General features: G+C 43.9%; 1 protein-coding gene across 1 annotated transcript; it reads left to right on the top strand.

Annotated features, from left to right (window-relative positions):
• The first annotated feature begins 3873 nt into the window (after nt 1-3873).
• Nucleotides 3874-25514, top strand: ttc22 (tetratricopeptide repeat domain 22). Its single transcript, XM_006634995.3, has 7 exons — nt 3874-4559; nt 5704-5759; nt 5963-6078; nt 6909-7027; nt 7366-7527; nt 21691-21843; nt 22222-25514. Exons 1-7 carry the CDS (start codon nt 3993-3995, stop codon nt 22753-22755), a joined length of 1707 nt encoding a protein of 568 aa, XP_006635058.1. The 5' UTR covers nt 3874-3992; the 3' UTR covers nt 22756-25514.
• Nucleotides 25515-25731: the final 217 nt, after the last annotated feature.

Raw genomic sequence — 25731 nt, 5'->3', positions numbered from 1 at the left:
GATAGAGGTAAAACTATTAAGATGGATAGCTTCTGATTTACACAGTTTAAGATTTGGGCTACAAAAGGGATTACAGCAATATGTACTATGATGAAACAAGACCATCTGAAAAACTTTGAAGATCTATCACAACACTATAATCTGGAAAACGAAGATTTTTATAGAATTAGACATTATTTAAATAGCTGGAGAAAGCAGACATGTATAAAGGAAAGCAATAAATTACTAGATAATTTTGCAGCTGCATATCAGCAAGTTATTTTGAAAAAAATAATATCAAAGTTGTACAGCTGTAAGCAGGTGTGAGCCTGGTCAGTACCTGGATGGTATTCCTGGGAAAAACTAAGGTTGCTGCTGGAAGAGGTGTTAGTGGGGCCAGCAGGGGGTGCTCACTCTGCAGTCCATGTGGGTCCTAATGCCCCAGTATAGTGACGGGGACACTATAATGTAATCAGGCGCCGTCCTTCGGATGAGACGTAAAACTGAGGTCCTGACTCTCTGTGGTCATTAAGGCGTTTCTCGAAAAGAGTACGGGTGTAACCCCGGCCAAATTTCCCATTGGCCCTTACCAATCATGGCCTCCTAATAATCCCCGTCTATGAATTGGCTACATTACTCTGCTCTGCTCCCCACTGATATCTGATGTGTGGTGAGAGTTCTGGCAAGCTATGGCTGCCATCGCATCATCCAGGTGGATGCTGCACATTGGTGGTGGTGGAGGGGATCCCCACTACCTGTAAAGCGCCTTGAGTGGAGTGTCCTGAAAAGCGCTATATAAGTGTAAGCAATTATTATTATTATTATTATTATTATTGTTATTATTATTATTATTATTATTACAGTAGTATTGAATATATGAAAAAAGGCTCAATAGAATATATTAAAGCAAAATGAGAAAAAGAAACCAACACAACAATTTCTATGGATCAGTGGATTTATATGTGTAGATTTTAACAGGGCTCTACAAGTTCACAGACTTGGAGAGAGTTTTGTTGGAAGAATTTGACCCGGTTTTTTATCAGCCCTAAAATTCAAGCCAAACAAAAAGGCAGCAGTTCACAGTGTTGGAGAGCAAGATGCGACTCAATCACCCATATTTTAGTCATGCTCAAAAATACACCAATACTGGAAATGTATACATATAACTCTTAATAATTTAGTAAATATGAATATACCATTTGAATTTTCTGTCATTTACTTGGGCAATTTCGACTTTGATGATATTGAAGTAAAGGATAGATACTGTATATATTCAGGATTCTTCTAGCAGCTAGTAAAAAAGTAATTATACGAAAATGGCTTATAAAAGAACCTCCAGCACATGAACAATGGGTTAATGTTGTGAATGAGATCTATATAATGGAAAAATAACTTTTTCTCTCTGATTGCAGGCAGAGCAGTTAAGCAAATACTGGGAAACATGGATTCAATTTATCTCTCAACAGGGACCTGATTCTAGTTTATGAGAAAATATGCAGTGATATCTATGTGTAGACTTTTTTATTGTTTTTTGTGTTTCTTATCAGACAATTGTTTTTTTGTATGGCCCTCCATACCTGCTGGCATAGTGAAAATAGTTAATTTTATATATACAATGTGGCAGAAATGTTAGATGAAGGCAAATGTTTATTCTGCTGTTTTGGTTATGGTGTTTGTAAACCCTTTCATCACTAACTAAAAAGTTAAAAAAACTCGGATTACACATTCTTCCTTCTCTAAACAACAGACTCATCCCCTTCTAAATCCTCTCTAATGATTTGCAGATTTCACCTTTCCATAAAGTACCTCTCCTCCTGTTCTGTTGAACAGTCATTCTCACCTGCTTTATGCCCATTTCTCCCCTGGTCCCAGTCCCTTCTCACCTGATCTGTCCTTTGTTCTCATTTACCTTATTTATTTACTGCTCACTCTGTCACACCTGAAGAAGGCTCAGCAATTGAAATATTGTGCTTCTTTTCTTTACCTTTCAGCATATATTGAACCTTTACCTGTGTTTGTAAAAGTGTTTGTACAAAATAATAAGTTTGTATTTTAAAGACATTCTGAACTTCTGATTTTAATGTTTGTGTTATATAATAACCTACGGGTGCACCTTCAAAGCAATATAGGCCAAAGTATGTATTTTTTGGTTGTATGCACATGTTTATCTTTTTCTAGTGATCTGGTTTAGTGACATGGCGGTGACTAACGGCAGGAATGAGTTATGTCACAGTTATCCACTGTGCTTAAAGGTGTTAGTGGGGCCAGCAAGGGGCGCTCACCCTGCGGTCCATGTGGGTCTTAATGCCCCAGTATATTGACAGGGACACTATACTGTAAACAGGCGCCGTCCTTCGGATGAGATGTAAAACCGAGGTCCTGACTCTCTGTGGTCATTAAAAATCCCAGGGCGTTACTCAAAAAGAGAAGGGGTGTAGCCACGGTATCCTGGCCAAATTTCCTATTGGCCCTTACCAATCATAGCCTCCTAATAATCCCCATCTATAAATTGGCTTCATTACTCTGCTCTCCTCCCCACGGATAGCTGATAGCGTTCTGGCTCACTATGGCTGCTGTTGCAACATCCAGGTGGATGCTGCACATTGGTGGTGGAGGGGAGTCCCCATTATCTGTAAAAGTGCTTTGAGTGGAGTGTCCAGAAAAACACTATATAAGTATAAGCAATTATTATTAAAGTATTTAAGTGTCTTAGAGTCATAAATAAAAATGTCAAGTAATTTATTTTTGGTCAACTGTAAGCACTGAATATGGTACTGTAGCAGTCTTTGAAAAATTTCCCAGAACAAAAAAAAATACTGATGGCTTTCTGTGGTAAGACCAGCTAACAAACATATCCTTGATGATTGGAGTGATATCCCAGAGCAGTTTTATAGAAAATGTATGTATCAATTAAATTGATTGATGATTTTAAGCATGAACGGTTTTCACTATATTTCCTGGACAGACCTCAAGTAAACATTTTAGTGCAGGAGTCTGTCGAACAGTAAATAACCAGTTGAGCCAAAATATCATGTGTGAGAGTGTGTACGCTTGACATTGAACTCCTAACCATTTCTATGCATCGTTTCTATCTTTCTCAAGTGTTTCCTAAAATTTGTATAACGATTGTTTGCAACCACCCAGCAAGTAATGTGGAAAAAGCCCCTGCCTGCTGTAACTAATGCTCAGAGTGTTGCAATGACTACAAATTTATCAATGACTACAAATGCTTGTACTGGTAATTGACAATAAAGTAATTTTGGTACAAATGTTGTGACAAAATTTTTATCTCCAGAATACATTTTGTTGGAGATGTGAACCAGAACAAACCAATTAAATTATATTGACAGTGACACCTGAAGAAGGCTCCACGCCCGAAACGTGTTTTCTTTCTTCTTTGTTTCCAGCATGGAATAAACCTTTTACTTGTTCCTATTAAATTATATACCTGTACCTATCAGGAAAAAGTTAAATTATTTTGGGGCAATGATTTTAAGTATGAGGCAAAGCCCTCAGAACTCTAACAGAGACTACAGCAAATGAATAACAAGTGGAGGGTACTTTGAGCCTATACACTTTTCCCTGGAATTTGGCTGAGAACAAAATTATAATATTTCAATTAAGTACACCTGTACCTGTCAGGGAAAAGTGAAATGGGTTTGTCATTTAATTTTTATTTTGTGTATATGCATTTTATGTTTTGTTCTACACTGAAACAAAAGGAAGCAAAGTTGAATGCAGTGAGATATTCTCTGTGAAATGGAAAGCAAAACAAAATTTTAAACTGAAGTGTTCAAGTAAACCTACTGTAAACTGACTTTACCCGTTTGTCAAGCAGGGAATCTTTCTCTGCTACAAGTCCTTCTTACCTGAATCCACAAAACAAGAATTTCAGGTAGTGCCCCACCTCTCTCTGTGTCTGAGAACAAACTTCAGAGCACCTACCCCTAGGCTCAACAGACGGCACTGTGTATGGACAGAAAGAGACAGACAGCGAGTGACGGACAGGCACAATGGAGGACAGTGCCTCACAAGAAGACATTGAGACCCTGATCGATGGAATGGAGTACATCCCAGGACACTTCCACCTGGATCTGAACCTGAATTGTGAGCCCCAGGGACCTGCCGAGCTACGAAGCCGGGACACTCGACTCAAGCGGGATAGCCTGCTTGCTGAGCTGGGGGCTGAGGCCAAGTCCCAGCAGCACGCGGTCCAAAACCTGTTGGGGCTCCTGGCCTTCCACCTAGATGAACTTAAGCAGGCCGAGGAGATCTTCCGCAGCATCTGTGAAGGGGACCCAGCCAACCTGAACGCCTGGACAAACCTTGGCTATGTGTATGATCGCCTGAAGAAGGAGGCCAAGGGAGCTGAGTGTGTGGAAAAGGTGTCTGCTCTTATGGGGATTGAAACAGGCGACACTGTACAGGAAGACACCAGGCTTCTTGTGGCCCGATGCCTGGCAGAGCAGGCCTATGCTCACCCCTATGATGTAGATCTGAATGGTGAGGAAGAGCACAGGGAGAGACTGACTGCTGCTATTGGGCTGTACAATAAGGCCATTGGGTATGGATCTAAGGAGGTGAGCCAGGATAGAATGGAATGTCTGTGTATAAATGTACCTTTAAACAGGTTTAACCGTCAACACAATTAAATATAACCATATCCTTGGTTTCTCCACCTTTTTAAATCATGTAAGGGATGTTTGTGGGTACATTCTCACTAGGAAATACCATCTTTTAAAGTGCATATATTATGATCCAATGCTTGCTTAAATGTGTTGAAAACAAAATGCAAAATAAATACATGGATAAAATCTGAAATGTACAATAAGTTACAGGAATGCATGGCTTTACAAAATGCAACACAGGAATTTATAAAGTCTAATTTTAACTGTTGTAGATCACAGTAACAATGATTGGCACCAACAGGCAGTGTACTCTCAGTGTTATGGATGTTGGAAAGGCATGCCTTGGAATGGCCAGGAGAGCAATTAAGACACTACTGTATGTGTTGCGGCAAAACGGGGGTTAGCCCTTGTTCAGGAGGTCAGACAATGTCAGGTAGAAACCTATGTCCTCAGGCCGCGGAGGAGACGACCTGGTGTTAGGCGGGTTTCAAGACATCCGAACCCTCAATGCTGAGTGAGGAGGAAAGAGTGACCTGGAAATACATTGCCCCACACACAGACAAACCAGAAGGACAAGCAAAGCACAGGGAAACTAGGAACAGGACAGAGTAGGTGCACCGTTTAGATATAGAGGGCATGATGATGTATTGTAACAATACAGACTACAATTAAAGGAGTCAATCACAAATATAATTTAATGTACAGTGTGTACAATGTCCAGCAGCATAGCAGAACAGTTGAACAGTGTGATTTGGGATCACAAATTTGCCAATGCGATGCAATATGCAGCCCAGACAGACAATCCCTGTGTCAAGTTAGAATCAGCAATAAGAAATAAAGGATGACTTCGAGAAATAAAGAAAAACAATGTTGTGTTAGTTTTAATCGTCTTAAGATGAGATTAAGGATTTAAAGTTTACAGTGTCTATCTGTATCTGTAAAATAATTCTTACATGAGGTTCATTACAGATGTCATCATATTTCCACCTTTATCTGTGAACATGGTCAGTGAGATTATATTCATATTATCCAATTAACATGTTTGGTTATCTTGTTTGATTTACCATTCTGTATTTACCATCACTAATATTTTTAGATACCCATTGAAGAGAAGAGATGTTGGTACTTCAAGATGGCTACAATGTATATAAGGTAAAATACCTACAGAAAAAGATACTAACCAAAAATATTTTTAATCACTCAACACTTTAATTATGCAGTATCTTCTTAAACTAATTTTTGTTGTGCAGAGTTATAATTGTGCTTTTTCTGAAAATGTTAGTCCAATTCTTTTTTAGATGGCAGATGCATTGCATTTGAGGGAATTAATTCTGTGGTCTGTCTCTCTCACTCAGACTTGATGGGATGCTGAAGGACAAGGAGGAGTCAGCATTTCACAGGCTGACTTACTTTAACAAGGCTGTGAAGCTGCTTCATGAAACCATCAAGTCTGATAACCTGCACTACAAGGGTACACCTTTTCTCTGTGTGGGTTACATTGTAGAAAATGTAAACTTCCTCTGACTTCACCTTGTGTTGAGTTAGAAATATCTTCAAACAACTTATAATTACTTACCTGGAAAAAAGAAACAAAAGCATGTTTCCAAAATTAAAGGAGACCATTCAGGTTATTTTGCTTTTTTGATTACTAGAGACATATGGTCCTAAAGATTTCAACAAAATTGTGTCCAATAAACCCTCAAAAGCAATTATAGGTATCAAATGATATCCAGAAAAGCTACCCAATGCAGCAATGCATCACCTGTAATTTTTAAAGGGCCAACATATTGATTCTTCTTTAGGTTAATGTGTGGCTTATTTTTATTTTATAGCTTGTTATAAGATTATTGCATAAGTGGATAACATGCTGGAGAAGACTGGAATTGGCAAACAAACAAGTTACTAATAAAGAGTCTATAGATATAGTTTTATAAAGCCTTCCTAATTTACATTGACAAAGCATGTAGCATGTTTGGGTCTTTATTAAGTGCAGCATTCTTATAAATATGATGGGGGTCACCAAAACCATCCTTGCATAAGTGACATTTACCAGCCCTGTTTTTCATTTGAGAAATGTTTCCCTACTGTACTTTAAGTGTAAAAAATTGGAAGCAGTGCTGGAATTCTGCTGATGAATGATTGAAAGTGTCATTTACATATTTTATATTATTAAATAATTATATCATAGCCCACAAAGGTATCCCTTAACAAACTCCTTGTCCTTGTACAAAATTCAGCATTTTGTTGTCTTTGTTCAATGTGTATTGTTGCAACATTTTCATTTTTTTTCCTGTGTCCCAGCCCTGGCATGGTGTTATATGGGTATAATGCTGGAAAGACAAGAGGAGTTCTACACTGTTCCCATGGCTGTGCACGATTGTGGTTATTCAGGCTCAGACCCTCTGTCTTGCTATGGGATGGTGAGTACTGACTTAAACACATTTTCAAGAAAGAAATATAACTTCCTTTAATGGCACATTCAGCATGTTTTCTAATCAATATAATTTTTCTATTACATGTTAGAAGTCGATAGAACACATGGTGATGATAACAATGAATGATATTGATGATTACAGATATTGTTGCAGTATTATTTTGTTTATTGTGAAGTCTTCATGGTGTTGAATTTTAGACATTATGTTAACCATAAACTTATACATGTAGCTTAAAAAGCCATGACGCTAAATAAATATTTTAAAAAATGTTTCATATTCATAGCAGCACCTGTAATGCAATGAAATGAATATTTTATTTTCAGGCTATTAAGATTGCTGAAAGTAATGCTTTCATTCTAAATCGCCTGGCCAAAGTGTTCTTCCACCTGGGCAAACATGAGATGGCTACAGGCATCTGCAACATGGCCCTGGATGTCCTGCCCGATGCAGATCTTAACTGGCAGGCGTACTGCACTCGTGCTAAGGTGAGAGGAAGGGTGCTGGTGAATTTAGTGAAATCTCTGCAGGAGCATCAGAATACCTCTGTCTCTTACACTCTGAACACACCAGTTGCTTTGTCATCAGGGGTAGGTTCCCAGATAGGGTTAGAATTACAATGAAAGCTAAGGCTGCCCATACATCAGACAAGCAGCTACTCCAGCAGCTGTAGACACTGTAGCTATTAATTGGACAAACTGAGACAGTTTTTTGGGGGACCATTCAGACCATCTACTTGCCTGCCTTCTATTACAGTGAATTACATTAGGGCCCTCCAAAATCAATGAAATTTTAGTAAAAATACAGAATTTGTTTATTTAGATACTTTGTTTAGATAGATACAGTGGAGGTGTAAATAAGATTACTGGGAAATGTGTATTTTTATATTAGTGTCAGAGGCAGAATTACCTGTTGGCCTTCCTGATATGAACTGTTCTAGTGCCCAGGAGACTTAATAGCTGTGAGTGATATAGTGATTATACCATACTGCTTCCATTTATGGTGGACCCAAGTGTGCCCATTTTTGATTTTATGTGACTAGGCTGTGTACTTTTCAATGCTTTAATGATGACATATAGACTATATAATAAATAATAACTATATATAGTTAATAATAAAACTAACAATAGTTATATTATGATAACTATTATATGATATGCTATTATATATTATAATATATATAATATACTATTGTAGTTCCTCCAGGTAAAAACAGGCAACACAGAGAGCCTGAGAGATTCAGTAAGATTCAGTAAGATTCTGGAGATGATTCTGTGGACTGTTCTAAAGGGAATTTAAAGGAGAATTCCAGGGCAGGACGGCCCAGGAGCAGAAGGCTCCCAAGGGCAGGACATTCTTGCAGCGCGCCTCCTGACCATCCTGAGACTCAGCCCGGACAACCACGGAACGGCCAGTGTGTCCGAGTGCCAGAACTTTCCTTTGTCCTAAGAGTCTAGAGTGGAGGTTGCCAGAGAGTAACCAGCAGCAGGCCTCGTGAAAAGGTCGGAACTGTGGACAGCTGAATCACTATTCAGAACTAGCTCTTCATCAGGAACGAACCGGTCCTCTTCCTGACTTGCTGGGACCCACAGTCATCTTTTCTCCTGTGCACAAACTTTGCTAGTTAAAGCCAACAGTGAGCATCAGCAACGCACCGTCGCAAGCCGCACAGCACAGCCTGGCACGGAGCTAGAGAGCGCGGATTGGACAGCAACAAGCCTGCAACTGTTTCTTTGTGCCCGCAGGAGATCTGAATCCCCAGAGATTGGATGAGTATTCAACTTCAATGCATTACAGCTCGAGAATTCAATTGTTATCCAAACCAGTTGATATCAATTTAATTCCTAAGAGTAATGTACTTGTTTGAGTATCTAATGTAGAAGTTATAACCAAGTTCATTTACGAAACGGTCTTAATGAATGATATACTGAACGTATGTCCTCTTGATATATGTAACTCTTTGTAACTGACTGAATATATACCTTTTATATTCCGATAACCCTCTCGATAAGATCTGTTAGGTTTACATGCATATTCTATGTATTAATAAATGTATCCTCGTGTATTAGTACCTGTGTGTGCGCGTTGTTTGAGTTATGTCGCATGGTTGGATTCTAAAGCCATCAAAAGAATCAACTTTGTGATTTACTGCTACAACTAATAATTGTCTCAGTAAATGCCCAAACCCTACAGAACTGGTGCCTTCAGAGAGCCACTACATTACATTTTGGCTATGATTACATATTTGGCGTCCCTGAGCCGGTTTTCTTACATATTTGGCGTCCCTGAGCGGGCGTGGCAAGACTGAAATGAGTCAACCAAGCGGAATAATTCATATAAAACGCCGCGGGTTTCATACACGACAAGACAAAGAAAAAGTTCCCCTTGCTCTTTAAGCAGTGCTTGATTGTTTTGTGATCTTTTGCGATCTACCGGGTTGATTGCATACTTGTTCTTGTGGTGTTCTGTGGTAAAACTGTGATTTCGTACTTAAAAGTAATACTCTAAGTTTAACGATGGTTGCTAAAAGGTCTGAATTCGAGTCGCTATTAAGCACTCTCTCTAGTAGCGACAGGTCTGACCACGATCTCTTCCATATCTCCGTCAGCGGAGAAGCTAGGAGAATAAATCTCCATTCTCTGAGAGAGCTAGCGAAGGACATAGAGAGATTTGACCCCGCAGTGTCAGAGAATAATATCGAGAGTTATATTCAGGACCTCAGGTATACCCTGCAGTACCTGCCAAACGCCACAGAACAGGAGAAAGTGTTTCTGGTCAGGAAAACTACCAGCAGAGCTGTACATGAGTGGATGGCTAGGCAGATGAAAAAAGTCTGTAATGACTTTGAACAGCTGTGTCAAGCACTTATCGATAGTAGCGCGCTTAACATTAAGCACGAGAGAGCAGAGTCCCCTCGCGAATATTACGAGAGACTTAGACGAACTTATTTTCCAGGGCGAAATGATGAGGGTTGCGAAGAGAACACACATTTCAAAGGTTTATTCATTGCGAATCTCCACCCGTCAGTCAGAAAGATGATAATGCATACATATGCACAGACCATGAAAATGACTGATATTAAGAGATTCGTGCTGTAACGCTTACGGCCGACAAGCACTGTGTGTGACGTCACCGCCCTTCCCTGTGATAGCAGGACCACAGCTACTGGGCTGTGGAGAGATCTCTCTTTAGCTCACGGGGCTAGGTCGCTGCAGAGAGACGCGGAAGTCCCGGGTTCGAGCCCCGGACGGTGCAGAAAGCCTGGGAGTATGATGTCCAAAGTCGCTCTGAGCAAAAAGCTGTTAAAGCGACTGTGTTCGCCGTCAGACCCAGCAGGGTAACTCCTGCTCAAAGGAGCACAGGCTCCTGAGCTGGCTAAGCCCCGTTCCAAAGCACTCACACAGGACCGCGCCCTAAGTGCCATGAGAACACCGGGGGAGGGAAAGGGCTAGATAAAGCTGAACAAAAGGATTCAGTAGCCGCCCGCCTGGCCAGGCTTGAACAAGCTTTATTAAGACAGGGACAACCGCTCCCGAAGGCTGTCGGAAGCGTGAATGAGCTGATACTCTCCACTGGAGGAGGCGGAGACCCGCCCCCTCTCCCTCCCCCAGTCTATCTGATTGAGCGGAAGGGTTCCTGCCTGGATAAGGTCAGCCACTCCCAAGTGAGTGCTGACTCCACCCCTGAAGTCACAGAGCAGGCAGTAAAACACAGAGGAAAAGCAAGAAGCTTTTACCTCAAGGCTGCCATGGGAGATGTCTTACACAGTGAGACACTGATTGACACTGAGGTTGAGAGGTGTTTGATGTCACACGGCAAGCTCAAACGGGTAGAAAAAGAAAAGGGCATGCGACTCAGAGAGGAACCTTTGGTGGATCACCAGAAAGGCAAGGTGTGGAAACAGGTCAAGGCTCCTAAGCCTTCTGTACAGAAGGAAAGGGGGGCCAAGAGGCAGACTGTGCTCACACAGTGCCCACCGAACACAGAAGCCTATGTGAAGATTCCTTCTGTTCCCTCTGGACAAGAAATAAAAATATTTCCTTGTTCCCCGGATATACAGGGAAGTCGTGTCCCGGCTGAGGTCCCAACAGCCTCCCTGCCACAGGAGCGGTGCTCCAAGCAGCCGCCTGATCCACCAGGTAAAGCACACACCTTTTACATCCCTAAAGAGGAGCAGATCTCCCCACCTGGCGATGAAAAGGAGCTTTCCCTGTGCACCCTGGCACCCAAGAGGGGTCAGGACCACCACTCTGCAGTGGTGGAAGGGATCCAGATGGCAGGAGAGCAGGCTGGTGAAGTAGCCCTCACCCTTAGCCCTGAGAGGCCCTCTATTAGTGAGGATCTGCTTGAGCAGCCGTCGCAGGGCCACTGCCAGGTGCCCCTGGTGCAACATTCACAGGTTAGACAGGAGGTCCAGCTGGACGCTGAGACTACTGCGCTGTGGACACACCTGATCCCAGATGCCGATTCCCTCTGCTGCGACCCAGGGAACCTGCAGTCAGGTAACATTATTTCTCACAACTACCAGGTAGTGAGTAAGACTGACCTGATTGTTCCTGCCTCAACGGAAGGGTTGCCAACACACCCAGTCCCCCAGAAGGGACAGGGAATGAAAGCCGAGCCGGTTTTCTCACAGCCACCAGCTCAGTCTGTCAGTCTGAGTCTGACCAACAGTGGTTCACCCAGACTGGAGCTGGATGGTCAAGTCACCCGCCTGCCAGTGCAGGACATCGCAAAGAGTTGTGTCAGAATCCCCGCCCGCACTGACATAGGCCTGGTGAGTGATAGCGAGTTCGAAGACAGTGAACTAGCTATCCCACTGCTGGGGGAGCTCCCTGAGCCCCTAGCGAGGGAAGGGGGGAGCGAGCAGGGGTCCTATACCCACGCCCAGCGAACGATTGTAAATATGCCGATAGAGGGATTCCTCAATCAGGAGGTGTGCAGGATGGACCTGAACAGTGAGAATGGGATAACAATCCCAGATCACTCTGGTGCTCCAGATGACCACTCAGCCAAGGGTCAGGCATGCTCCACTGCTGCACCGCCCCCTGCAGGGTTCCCAGAGCACAGGCATGAACAAAAAGAAAAAGCAGATGCCCTGGAAAAGAAGGAGCAGCAGCTGCGTCAGATCTCCCCAGATTTCCAGGATGTTGGTGCCAAGGATGCCATAGGGCATACTGAGAAAGACACCATGTACACGCTGCACCAGCTTAGAAAGGCAACAGTCACTCAGAAGGGGATGACTGGGATCAGCCACTCAAAAGGATTTTGGGAGGACTGATTGCTGCCACCACTGTTGTGCGTTTGCTATTTCTGGTAGGTTTGTGTGCTACTGGCACTCTCCCCCTGACTGCCCCAAGAAGGCAGGTGTCAGAGATGCCAGAGGGTAGTGACAGACTGTATCAACAGCAGCAAAAGTTGGAAAGCTTAGGGAAAACCCTACAGGCAACTTCCTATGCAACAGGGTTAAACCTCATTCCCCAACCAGTGGACATGATTGCCGGTGTTATACAGTGGGTTTATGCTTGTGTGCAACAGGCCAGAATGTTGACACAAGACCTGTTAAGGGAGTTTAGTGCCACTGTAACCAGTCTAACCACGGCACAAATCCCAACCCACTTGATTCCACTCTTCTCAGTAGAGGAGTGTGTGACATTAACCCCATCGCTCATAGCTCACCCAGAAGGCAATCCAAGATTGAATTTGGTTCCAAATCTTGAGATGGGTATGGCTACCAAAGCTATCCATTGGCTGTGTCTAAACGATTCACCAATGAAGGGTGTAAAGCTACTAACGAGCAGAGGGAGGTTAATGAACCCCATGAAGAGCAGGTGGGATGTAAATGGCTGGTCAGCATACCACATTTAACTGACACTATGACTTGTGACAGGCATGATATAGCTACCACAATGCAGCTACCTAACCAATAGTTTTCCTGTAAGTTCCCGAGGAGGCCATAGTACAGCTTGGTGACTTAATACTGTATGGTCTGGAACCAGACAATATAAGACCAAACTTGAGGTCTTGGATGCCTTCAGGTGCAACACTATTGAATGGGATAGAAATCCAAGAAACAGTAAGCCCTGAAGAGGTACAGGTAGTTAGTTTGCTTTAATGGAACAAACCTCCAAACCACCCTAGCAGATACCCAAAACAGGTGTTGTGGTTTATCGGGGGGCTGGGAACAGGAACCGTTGTTATTGTAACACTACTGCCGGGTAGCTGGATCAAGACTGGATGTACTCTGAATGCTGTACTCTCACATCAAGATGTACTCCGGGTAGCACGAATGAGTCAAAGGTAGCATGTCAAAAGAAAGGAAGTGACTTCTCCCCAAATATCTACTACAGAGGTATCAGATATTGACAGTGAGCTTCCTGATGTGTAATTCCTAGACTTAGATAATGTCTCCTACCGTGTTTATACATACTCCAGATGTTATTCATCCTGTTTGTTCCCAATGCTGGTTCCGGTATGAATTCTCGAAGAGTAATGTAGACATTTAAGATTAATGTTCTAATGGCAAGGGACATCACTTAACTCTGTTTTGTTTTGAAGGCAACAATGCCTCGGGACCTCGTGGCCTTCAAAAAGGGGGGATATGTAGCGGCAAGGCTTAATAATAAGACAGAATTAAGTGTTTCTGAGCTTTCCCAAATTAGGCCTCATTTCTCTCTTCATCTCTGTGGTGCAGCCACAGAGAAGCTATTCATGCAGGCTGATTTAAGATGTTTTCTTTTGATAAGAAACAAGCTCCCAAAGGGGGATGCACTTAGCTAAGCCTGGCTATCATGATCAATGGTCATCCATTGGCACCTATCTGTCTAGGGAGTGCCAGTTGGACATCTGGACTGCATTACTAAGTGTCAGGACTAAGTGACTCATATCTCACCTTGATCAACCAATCAGGGACTGGTAGGGCCGAGTAACGCACGTGGGACTCTGATGCCCATGGAACTTTCAGCCAATCAACGAGCTGGTTCCTCCAGGTAAAAACAGGCAACACAGAGAGCCTGAGAGATTCAGTAAGATTCAGTAAGATTCTGGAGAGGATTCTGTGGACTGTTCTAAAGGGAATTAAAAGGAGAATTCCAGGGCAGGACGGCCCAGGAGCAGAAGTGTCACGACCACCAGCCAGCGGAGATCAACACGTAAGCGAGCCAATCAGCACCAGCAGCGGATTACTACTAACAAGCGCCGCCGCACGAGTTAACACACCTGCAATTGCTCTACCGTGCGGCACGCCGGGTTATTTATACCATTCGTACCTGATTCCCGTTGCTCGGTATTGAGTTCTCTACTTGTTGCTCAGCCTAGCGTTCTCACCCCTCTTTTGCCTTCCTGGAATTCTGCCTGCACCTGTTGCCTTCGGACTTCGGATCTCGTCTCGCCCTTTGGATTGTTTGCTATCATTGCCTGTTTTGGATTTGACCCTGTAGCTCTCTTTTCGACTACGATTCTGTCTCACGTTTTGGATTGTTCGCCACCAGTGCCTTTACCGGATCTCGACTTACCTTCGCCTTCGGACTACGGCTCAGCTCCTGGATTTGCTCGGTACGTTTACTTACCTCCCTGCGACTCCTGCATCTGCATCGGATCCTTTTCACCTCTACAGAGCATCGTTACAGAATACCGACCCCGATTATGGATCCCGCAGACGCACAGACCCTTCGTTCCCTTCTCCCGCAGCAATCCCAGACCATCGCCCAGCTTCAATCTTCTCTCCAACTGCTCACTAACCAAGTCGCCTGGCTTATTTCTTCCCCTGGTTCGCCGGCTCCCGCACCGATTCCTACAACGCCTTTTTTACAAACACCTGCTCCAACCACCGCGGCCCCGCCCACCACTCCCTCAACTTTACCATTTGTACTCCCGGAGAAGTATGACGGCAATCCTGCAGGCTGCAGGGGCTTTATTGCCCAGTGCTCCCTGGCTTTTCAGCTGCAGCCTGAGCGTTTTTCTACTTCTCGACAGAGGATCGGATTCGCACTTTCCTTGCTCACAGGCAAAGCATTGGATTGGGCTGCAGTATTGCTTGCTAGAGGAGAGCAGCTGTTCTCTGACTTTCAGCTTTTTGCTGACCGTCTCCAGGCGCGTTTTTCTCAAAGCAACCCGGATTTGACTTGCCTTCGGCTTTCCTCTCTTCGCCAGGGCGACAGACCACTGCAAGATTATGTGGCTGAATTCCAAGCCCTCGCCACGGAGTCTGCCTGGAACCCGGAAGCTTTGGTTTGCCTCTTCGCTAAGGGTCTCTCGGAGGATCTAAAGGACCACCTGGTGCTCATGTCCTTACCAACCTGGTCTCTAGAGGCGGCTATCGTTGCGGTAGTTGAATTGGACACTCGCATTCGGCTGCGGAGAGCGGAGAGACACCCAGGAAGCAGACCTGTGCGCCCCATGGGTCCTCCCCTCGTGGCGCCCACCCTGCCACATGCACCCCTGTCCTTGGAGGAAAAGGAAAGGCGCCGTCAGGAGGGGCTGTGTCTGTACTGCTCTGCGTCGGGTCACCTGCTCGCTACTTGTCCTTTGAGACCCCCACATCCACCTCGAGCTCCCCCACTGCCTACTGTTAGTGTCAGTAGTGCTGTTTTTTCACAATCCTCTTCAGGGCCTTTATTCCCAGCTGAGATTTCCTGGATGGACACGCACCTTCCCCTTTCGGTTTTGGTGGATTCAGGGGCAGCTGGGAATTTTATGGATGCCTCTTTTGCTAAGAAGTGGGATATTCCTCTTGCTCCGCTTTCACCCCCTATCTGCATTCAAACGTTGGATGGGTCACCGATCGCTCCTGGACGTATTTCCTGGCAGACCATTCCCCTATCCCTTACTGTTGGTGCCACTCATGTGGAGGACATTTCACTCCTTCTCCTGGACTCCCCTGCTTACCCTGTGATCCTGGGCCTTCCCTGGCTCAAAAAACATGATCCCCACATCTCCTGGGCCAAGAATGAGATCATTGCCTGGAGCCAGGCCTGTCGTGACAACTGTTGTCGTCCTCCACTCAAGGTTGCTGCTTCAGTAAACCTCTTGGAAGAACACTCTATTATTCCCCCCCAATATGCACATTTGAAGCAAGCCTTTGACAAACAGAAAGCTCTATCGCTCCCCCCTCACCGCACCTATGACTGTGCAATAGATTTGCTTCCAGGAGCACTCCCACCCAAAGGACGGATCTACCCGCTCACTCAGACGGAGAATGAAGCCCTGCAGGATTATATCAAGGAGGCCCTGAATTCTGGTTTTATTCGTCCCTCCTCGTCCCCAGCCTGTGCTGGGTTCTTCTTCATAGGGAAGAAGGACGGCTCCTTGAGGCCGTGTATTGATTACAGAGGCCTGAACTCCATTACAGTCAAACATCCCTACCCCTTGCCTTTAATCCCAGCCGCTCTGGAGTCCCTACGTGGAGCCTCCATTTTCTCAAAACTAGATCTACGGGGGGCTTATAATTTAATCAGGATCCGTGAAGGGGATGAGTGGAAGACAGCCTTTATGACCACGCACGGCCACTATGAATATCAGGTGATGCCTTTTGGACTCGCTAATGCCCCGGCAGTCTTCCAATCCTTCATAAATGACATCTTCAGGGACATTATTGGAAAATTTGTCTTGGTATACTTGGATGACATCCTCATTTTTTCCACCGACCCTCAGGAACATTTCCATCACGTCCAGGAGGTCTTGTCCAGATTCATCGACAACCAGCTCTACGCCAAGCTTGAGAAATGCATTTTTCATGCTTCTAAGATTCACTTTCTGGGCTACATTATTTCTCCTCTTGGAGTCGAGATGGACTCAGCCAAGGTGGCAGCTATCAATGATTGGCCTGTGCCACGTAATTTGAAGCAAATCCAACGCTTTCTAGGTTTTGCCAACTTCTACAGGCGATTCATCCGGAACTTTAGCTCCGTGGTGGCGCCCATTACGGCTCTGACCCGCAACCGTCCTAGTCGGGGTAAATGGAATCCGGAGGCTAACCAGGCATTCCTGCGCTTGAAACGTCTCTTCAGCTCCGCTCCTCTCCTACGGCATCCGGATCCCTCCCGGCCTTTCATTGTTGAAGTTGACGCCTCTGCCCATGGGGTTGGTGCAGTCCTCTCCCAGCGCCTCGAAGAGGATCGCCTCCCTCATCCATGTGCTTTCTTTTCCAAGAAGCTCTCTCCTGCTGAGGTTAACTATGATGTGGGCAATCGGGAACTCCTAGCTATCAAGCTGGCCCTCGAGGAATGGAGACACTGGCTGGAGAGGGCTCAGCACCCCTTTGTCATTATCACGGACCATAAGAACCTGTCCTATATTCAATCGGCCAAGCGCCTCAACTCGCGTCAGGCCCGTTGGTCACTTTTCTTTTCTCGTTTCAATTTTGTTATCACTTACACTCCTGGCTCGAAGAATGGGAGGGCTGATGCACTCTCTCGGCTCCATGACCCCCCAGACCTGGACGACACACCTGAACCAATCATCTCTCCTAACAGAATTGTGGCAGCGATTCAGTGCTCCATTGAAGATCAGGTCAGGCGTGCCCTCAACGGAACTACAGTTCCTCTGTGCTGCCCCCCGGATAAGCTTTTCGTCCCGAACAACTTACGTTCTGCGGTTTTGCAGTGGGGACATGATTCCCGGTTTGCCGGCCACCCGGGATGCAGACGCACTCTGGACCTCCTCACCAGGGACTTTTGGTGGCCTTCCATGCAATCTGATGCAGCAGAGTACGTCCGGGCTTGCCCGGTCTGTGCCAGGAGCAAGACTCCGCGCTCTAGGAAGGCTGGCCTCCTTCACCCCCTTCCAATCCCACACCGCCCTTGGTCCCACATAGCTGTTGACTTCATTACGGACCTTCCTAACAGTCAGGGTCATACGGTAATCATGGTGGTCTCTGATCGTTTTTCCAAAGCAGCCCATTTTGTCCCCCTCCCAGCATTGCCCACAGCCCAGGAAATGGCATCTTTGTTTGTACAACAGGTCTTTAGGATACATGGTTTGCCTGATGACGTTGTCTCGGACAGGGGACCTCAATTTATCTCGGCCTTTTGGAAGGCTTTCTGTCAAACTCTAGGGACTCATGTATCTTTGACTTCTGGTTATCATCCTGAGGGCAATGGTCAGGTGGAAAGGACCAATCAAAGCCTCCTGACCTTTTTGAGAGCCTTCACCTCCAGCTCACAGGATGATTGGTCATCACTACTTCCCTGGGCAGAATATGCCCACAATTCTCTTACCTCCTCCTCCACAGGTCTCTCTCCCTTCCTTTGTTCTTTAGGTTATCAGCCCACTCTCATCCCTGTCACACCTCCACTCACGGCAGTGCCGTCCGTGCAACAATATATTGCCAAACTGCGAAGGACCTGGAAAATGGCGAGGACAGCTCTTATTAAGTCAACCCAGCGCCACGCCAAATTCGCCAACCGACACCGCAGACCAGCCCCTCGTTTTCGGAAAGGACAGTTTGTTTGGTTACCTACACGGAACCTACCTATACATCAGCCTTCCAAAAAGCTTGGGCCTAGATATATTGGTCCCTTCCGGATTCGTTCCCGGATCACCCCGGTTACCTTCCGTCTTGCTCTCCCCCCTACCCTCAGAATCCACCCCTCATTTCATGTCTTCCTCCTGAAACCTGTTTACCGCTCGCCCCTTGCGGCTCCCAAACATCGCCCGCCACCTCCTCGTCGCATTCAGGGGCGCCCGGCTTATATGGTCCACAAGATCATTGACTCCAGATGGAACCGCGGTACCCTGCAGTATTTAGTCGACTGGGAAGGTTTTGGTGCCGAGGAGAGATCTTGGGTTCCAGAGAAGGATATTTTGGACCCTACACTAATCAGTGACTTTCACAGGGACTATCCTAATCGGCCGTCTCGGGCGTCGGGAGCCGCCCGTGAAGGGGGGGGTACTGTCACGACCACCAGCCAGCGGAGATCAACACGTAAGCGAGCCAATCAGCACCAGCAGCGGATTACTACTAACAAGCGCCGCCGCACGAGTTAACACACCTGCAATTGCTCTACCGTGCGGCACGCCGGGTTATTTATACCATTCGTACCTGATTCCCGTTGCTCGGTATTGAGTTCTCTACTTGTTGCTCAGCCTAGCGTTCTCACCCCTCTTTTGCCTTCCTGGAATTCTGCCTGCACCTGTTGCCTTCGGACTTCGGATCTCGTCTCGCCCTTTGGATTGTTTGCTATCAATGCCTGTTTTGGATTTGACCCTGTAGCTCTCTTTTCGACTACGATTCTGTCTCACGTTTTGGATTGTTTGCCACCAGTGCCTTTACCGGATCTCGACTTACCTTCGCCTTCGGACTACGGCTCAGCTCCTGGATTTGCTCGGTACGTTTACTTACCTCCCTGCGACTCCTGCATCTGCATCGGATCCTTTTCACCTCTACAGAGCATCGTTACAAGAAGGCTCCCAAGGGCAGGACATTCTTGCAGCGCGCCTCCTGACCATCCTGAGACTCAGCCCGGACAACCACTGAACGGCCAGTGTGTCCGAGTGCCAGAACTTTCCTTTGTTCTAAGAGTCTAGAGTGGAGGTTGCCAGAGAGTAACCAGCAGCAGGCCTCGTGAACAGGTCGGAACTGTGGACAGCTGAATCACTATTCAGAACTAGCTCTTCATCAGGAATGAACCGGTCCTCTTCCTGACTTGCTGGGACCCACAGTCATCTTTTCTCCTGTGCACAAACTTTGCTAGTTAAAGCCAACAGTGAGCATCAGCAGCGCACCGTCGCAAGCCGCACAGCACAGCCTGGCACCGAGCCAGAGAGCGCGGATTGGACAGCAACAAGCCTGCAACTGTTTCTTTGTGCCCGCAGGAGATCTGAATCCCCAGAGATTGGATGAGTATTCAACTTCAATGCATTACAGCTCGAGAATTCAATTGTTATCCCAACCAGTTGATATCAATTTAATTCCTAAGAGTTATGTACTTGTTTGAGTATCTAATGTAGAAGTTATAACCAAGTTCATTTACGAAACGGTCTTAATGAATGATATACTGAACGTATGTCCTCTTGATATATGTAACTCTTTGTAACTGACTGAATATATACCTTTTATATTCCGATAACCCTCTCGATAAGATCTGTTAGGTTTACATGCATATTCTATGTATTAATAAATGTATCCTCATGTATTAGTACCTGTGTGTGCGCGTTGTTTGAGTTATGTCGCATGGTTGGATTCTAAAGCCATCAAAAGAATCAACTTTGTGATTTACTGCTACAATTAATAATTGTCTCAGTAAATGCCCAAACCCTACAGAACTGGTGCCTTCAGAGAGCCACTACATTACATTTTGGCTATGATTACATATTTGGCATCCCTGAGCCGGTTTTCTTACACTATTATAATAATACATATTATTATTATTATTGTTGTTGTTGTAATGTATGAAGATTTGCTGGATCTTTTTCCTTTTGTGGGTGTATATCTCCTTGGAGGCTATATTATATATAAAGTGTAATTTGAAAGAAGTTCCGTGCCGTCCAGTAAATGAGAAGAGCAGCCTACTACATAGTCCGTTACTTTGTTACGTTTAGTAGTTGGTGTTATAGCACATACATGACAATAATAATAATAATTCCTTAAACTTATATAACGCTTTTCTGGACACTCCAATGAAAGCGCTTTACAGGTAATGGGGACTCCACTTGGATGATGCAACGGCAGCCATAGTGTGCCAGAAGGGGAGGAGAAGAGTGATGAAGCCAGTTCATAGATGGGGATTATTAGGAAGCCATGATTGGTAAAGGCCAATGGGAAATTTGGCCAGGACGCTATGGCACACCCTTACTCTTTGAAATGCACTGGGATTTTTAATTACCAGAGTCAGGACCTTGGTTTGATGTCTCATCTGAAAGACGGCACCTTTTTACAGTATAGTGTCCCCGTCACTATATTGGGGAATTAGGACCCACATAGACCACAGGGTGAGCACCCCCTGCTGGCCCCACTAACACCGCTTCCAGCGTTTCTAGTTTCTAGTTTTTCCCAGGAGGTGTCCTATCCAGGTACTGACCAGGCTCACACCAGCTTAGCTTCAGTGGCTTGCCAGCTGTGACTTGCAGGGTGATATGGCTGTTGGGTGATCAGCTTGAATTTGGTAGCTTAGTGGTTAGAGTGTCTACTCCATATTCTGAAGGCCAAGGTAAAAACCTTGGCACTACAGTCGCACTAAAGGCTGCTAAGGACCTATGGCCACTTTGCTTCAGGCCCAGTATAAGGAGTAGGAGCAGGGATTGATGGTTGCTGATGGCAGGTATTCTACTATACCTGGACATTTATTGATATCCAGTGATAAGACGTTCAGCTTAAGAGTACTGTTTCAGTGTCTTTTGGACTATAAGTACGTTTATGCACAAAATGTCTTCATAACGTGGTAACCATAATTTAAAAAACAGCAATTATTTTTTTAAACAAAAAATGTCTTAAGAGAAATCAACAAATGGCCTGTATTACAGAATGCTTTCCCCTGTGTTTTATTAAGACTTGTTAATGTACAGTAGGACATTGTAAAAATACAAAAAGAAAATTATGTGTATTTGAAAATAATATACATAAATATTCCTAAACCCTATGCATCGTGATGAACTTAAATATTAAATATTTCAAACATTTATATTGAGATGCTTCTCAAATCTCTGCCTTACAGATTCATTTGACTACCTATGTCCAAGGCCTGGAGGCCGCTAAGCGGGGTTTGGCTGGAGTCCCAGACCGGCAGAACCTGGTAGCAGCCAAAGTCGATCTGGACAAGGTCCTGAACCTATGTCCATGCCTCAGGATGCACTTGGAGATGGGACAAGTGAGCATACAGCTAACTCATCCATGACTTTCTTCACTGCCTCTCGCAAAACGCAAAAACGCAAAAACACACTGTTGCAGCTCCTAAGACCACTGTTGTATTAATGCTTTTTTTACTGATGATATGTTTGTCATAGAAGAAAAGCATTCACAACATTTGTTACTGATATGTTAACTTTCTTTCATATAAAATAAATGGAGATTTTAAAGTTACATGAAAGAATCAGAAATTAGCCATTTTAGTTGGCATTTGCAGTGTTATTACAATCACTACAATAAGCATGTCTGAGAAGAGGGAGTTACTGTATGGTGTGTTAGGGCAGCCGTGCTTCAAAATACGTGTGTTCTGCCTCACTAATATCTGTGTGTATGTGGGCAGGTCTATTACTACATGGGTGTAGATGCCATGCAAGAAACCCTGCTTGTGGATGAGGAGGCCATCAACAGTTCCTTAGTATGTCTGGCCCGAGCACTTGAATGTGACTTGGGTGACATGCTGCCGGAGGTACAGCTGCTGCGCGGGAAGTGCCTGCTGTTGAAGGGCGAAGAGCAGAATGCTGCCGAGTGCTTCAAGAGATCGATGGAGCTGGAGCCACAGGGTAGCGCTGACACCCAGAATCTCCGTTGCCTCCTCGAGACCCTGCTAGCCCTGTTCACCCAGAGCAGTTCACAGCCTGTCCCTGCCATTGCGCAGTTAGAGACCTGGGTACGCCGTGCAGAGGAGAGGTACTCCCGCGAGACGGTACAGAGTGAGCTGCAGGTGCTTTGCCGTGTGCACACTGCAGAGGTGGCTGAGCTCTGCCGAGCCATGATAAGCACAGGCAGACTGGATCTGGTTCGGGTTCTGCTGCAGACTGTGCTGCCCAGCAAACACGGCAAGAGAAGACAACTGGCCAGGTCGCTGTCAGTGTAGGTGCAGAGTGGAGATGTTGTCCATCACATTAATTTTTTTCATGTTATGTTCTGGTATTTATTTAGGGTTCATTAATTAAGGTTTTATTCTTATTTTTCTGCCAAAAACACACATATTGTCTTGCATTTTCTTTGAGTCTTTTAAAAAAGTTTTAGTCAAAATAAAGTCCTTTAGAAAAAATGTTTTTATTATTGTAATTATGTATTATGTTTGTTGTATTTTGCCATATTCAATAACTTTGAAGTGATTAAACAGTTACAAACTTTTGTTTTAAAGCCAAGAATTTGACCATAGGATACCAAGGAAAACAAGCCTTTGTAGTCTATTATGCAGTATGGCAGAGACTGTCAGCCCCTCTTTAATCTTTTAAGATTAATCATTCAGTCATTCAGGTTATAGTCAGCCGTATTGCTTCAGCCTGTAGTTATTCAGGACTATATTGGTATGAGTGAATGAATTACTGTAGTGTTAGCAGTGTTAAACAAAGATAGTCAGATAAAGTATTCTCTTATCACTGTTGCTCTGAGTGACTGAAGTGAAAACATCTTCAGGCTCTCATTTTGATGAGTAACAACTGAAACATGGGGCTAATAGTTTCTTATTTGTGAACTTTTATACCTTCCTTCTTATCCTAACCAATAGTGGTTCTCAGCAGAAAAATGTTTTGGTTCTATCAGACCTATCACAATATTCTTTTGGAGGTACTTAAATAGGCTTGTGTCAAGTGTTTTTTGGTGATTTATAATCCCAATTGGTAAAACAATTTCTCATATTTCTGCAGTGTACAAAAATTCCAGAATCATCCTGGTTGTTTGATGTTGCTTTTGGTTATGGTGTTTTTGATGTTTGAAAGAATTATTCATCCATCATCCACCATTAGATGGATGATTCACTATCTTCCAGGAGCTGCATTACATTTTTCACATTGAATTATAGAAAAACAGTTCTTCCAATATGCCAAGTTTTTTTGGACTCTGTAGCTCTGTGTACCTGTTTGTTTTATTAATAACTGTACCTCACTTCTTTCCTCTACCAGGCTTGAAGACCAACTCTAACTTGTATTGTCTTCATGATCTTCTGTGTTCAATGCAAACAGGTTTCTGTCAGAGAACAGACTGAGCATTTCAGAATAAAAATACCTCAAACCTAGATAATCAAATTGTATTATGTTTGATATTTTATTGTAAAAACAAATTTCTTGAATTTATATAAAAGGAAAACAACAAACTACACCAAATTTCATAGTAAGGTTAAATTTTGACAACTACTAAAATAATTAATACTATGGTCTCTGAATCATTTTACAAACTTACCATTGCTGGGCTTCAAACACACCCAGTCACCCATATAAGTGCCATTGCTGCAAAAACAAAGGGGGTAAAATACAAGGCCCCCAAGAATAGAATCTTGTCTCAGGTCTGCCACATTTATGTCGCAATGGTGTAACTTTGGTACAGCAGACATGAAACATATTTGAAATATGCGGAATTCAATAAACTAATCTGAAATTAAAAGTAAAGGTTACAGATAACATTTATTGTGGTGTACAATGCTTTATCCTCTTCAATTTCAGGACACAATATAGAACAGGTCTGGAGAGCAGGTTTTTTCTTTATCTTGGGTCTTCTGTTCATGATCCAGATTAATTCTAAAAAACCTAAAAGGGATAACAACAATATGATAAAAGGGAAAACAAACAAGTAATGGCAGTGATCACCTAAGTTGCAGTCTCTGTTGATACTGTATAATTCTTGATTTATTTGTGATTTGGAAAATATGTTGATAAGAATGTTTTATCTGTATCTATTTGTTTTCTAGGTGATCAATTTAACATCCTGAGACTGTAATTCAAATAATATAGTGTCTCTCATTTTCTGGAGATGCAGAGCAATCCACATTTGCCAAAATAATATTTTTGACAAACTGGGAGACATATAGTTCACACTACTTCCATCTTGCTGCTTCGAAAAGATGGACACTTACTGTATGCAAGAAAAAGACGGACACTTGCTGGCATATAAAAGGTCATCTGCAAGAAAACATGCAGAAAGATTATTTTTAAATGTATCAATTTCAACCATGGCAGAGAAACCATGGGCTATAACTGAAAGAAACAAGGCTGGAACATATTTTTCTTCTTCTAGTTGTTGAAGAGTGTTTATGAATAGGGCATCTGGCCATTTACAAATCTTCATTTGCAAATGATAACGAGAAAGATGAATGGTAATTTATTATCCTTGCTGTTGTCCTGAAATGATATGGACCTTTCAAAAAAGTAATATACTCCACTTGTTTCTTCCTCATTAGATCTAAAATTTCCAAATTGCTTGCAAAAATTTTGGAATGATTCTTATTTTTCAATATGGACCAAAATTGACCCTCTTTAGAGATGTATTTTCCTGAATGGCAGACAATGGAGTTCAAATTGTACTGCTGTTGTCCATCACATATCCTATGGTAAACAGTCCATGCAGTGCCTACCGTTGTTCAAAAGACAGTGTCATGCTGCACTCTAGGCAAAAACAGGACAAGTATATCAGGACATGTACTGTATACAACCTCGTGGAAACCTGTACAACTACAAACTGTGTTTTTTTCTGCATTAATACAGTTTCAAATCAAGAGTTAAGTGATGTTGGGAAGTTAGATAACTTAACTCCATGGTTCTCAAACTGGAACGCGTACCACTGGTTGTACGCAGAGCATCCCCAGGTGGTACGCCAGATGTCCCTTGAAATTTGTTGTGTGCACTGAAAAATTGGGACGGGTTTTAATATTTTGTATTTTAATAAAGTAATTAGTTTATGTATCAAATACGCAGTTATGTAGTTATTGTCAGGAACAGTTCTATCCAGGCCCTATGCGGATGACACGATCCAGAAGGTAAAGAAACAATAGGGAAAAATATCATGCAGGAGTGGGTCAGGAGACAGGGGGGCGTGTCCGAGGTGAGCAGGTGTCCAGGGGAAGTGAGTC

This window comes from Lepisosteus oculatus, chromosome 9 (genome assembly GCF_040954835.1).
Source record: "Lepisosteus oculatus isolate fLepOcu1 chromosome 9, fLepOcu1.hap2, whole genome shotgun sequence".
NCBI classification, from domain to species: domain Eukaryota; kingdom Metazoa; phylum Chordata; class Actinopteri; order Semionotiformes; family Lepisosteidae; genus Lepisosteus; species Lepisosteus oculatus.
This window is presented reverse-complemented; position numbering and strand designations above follow the sequence as displayed.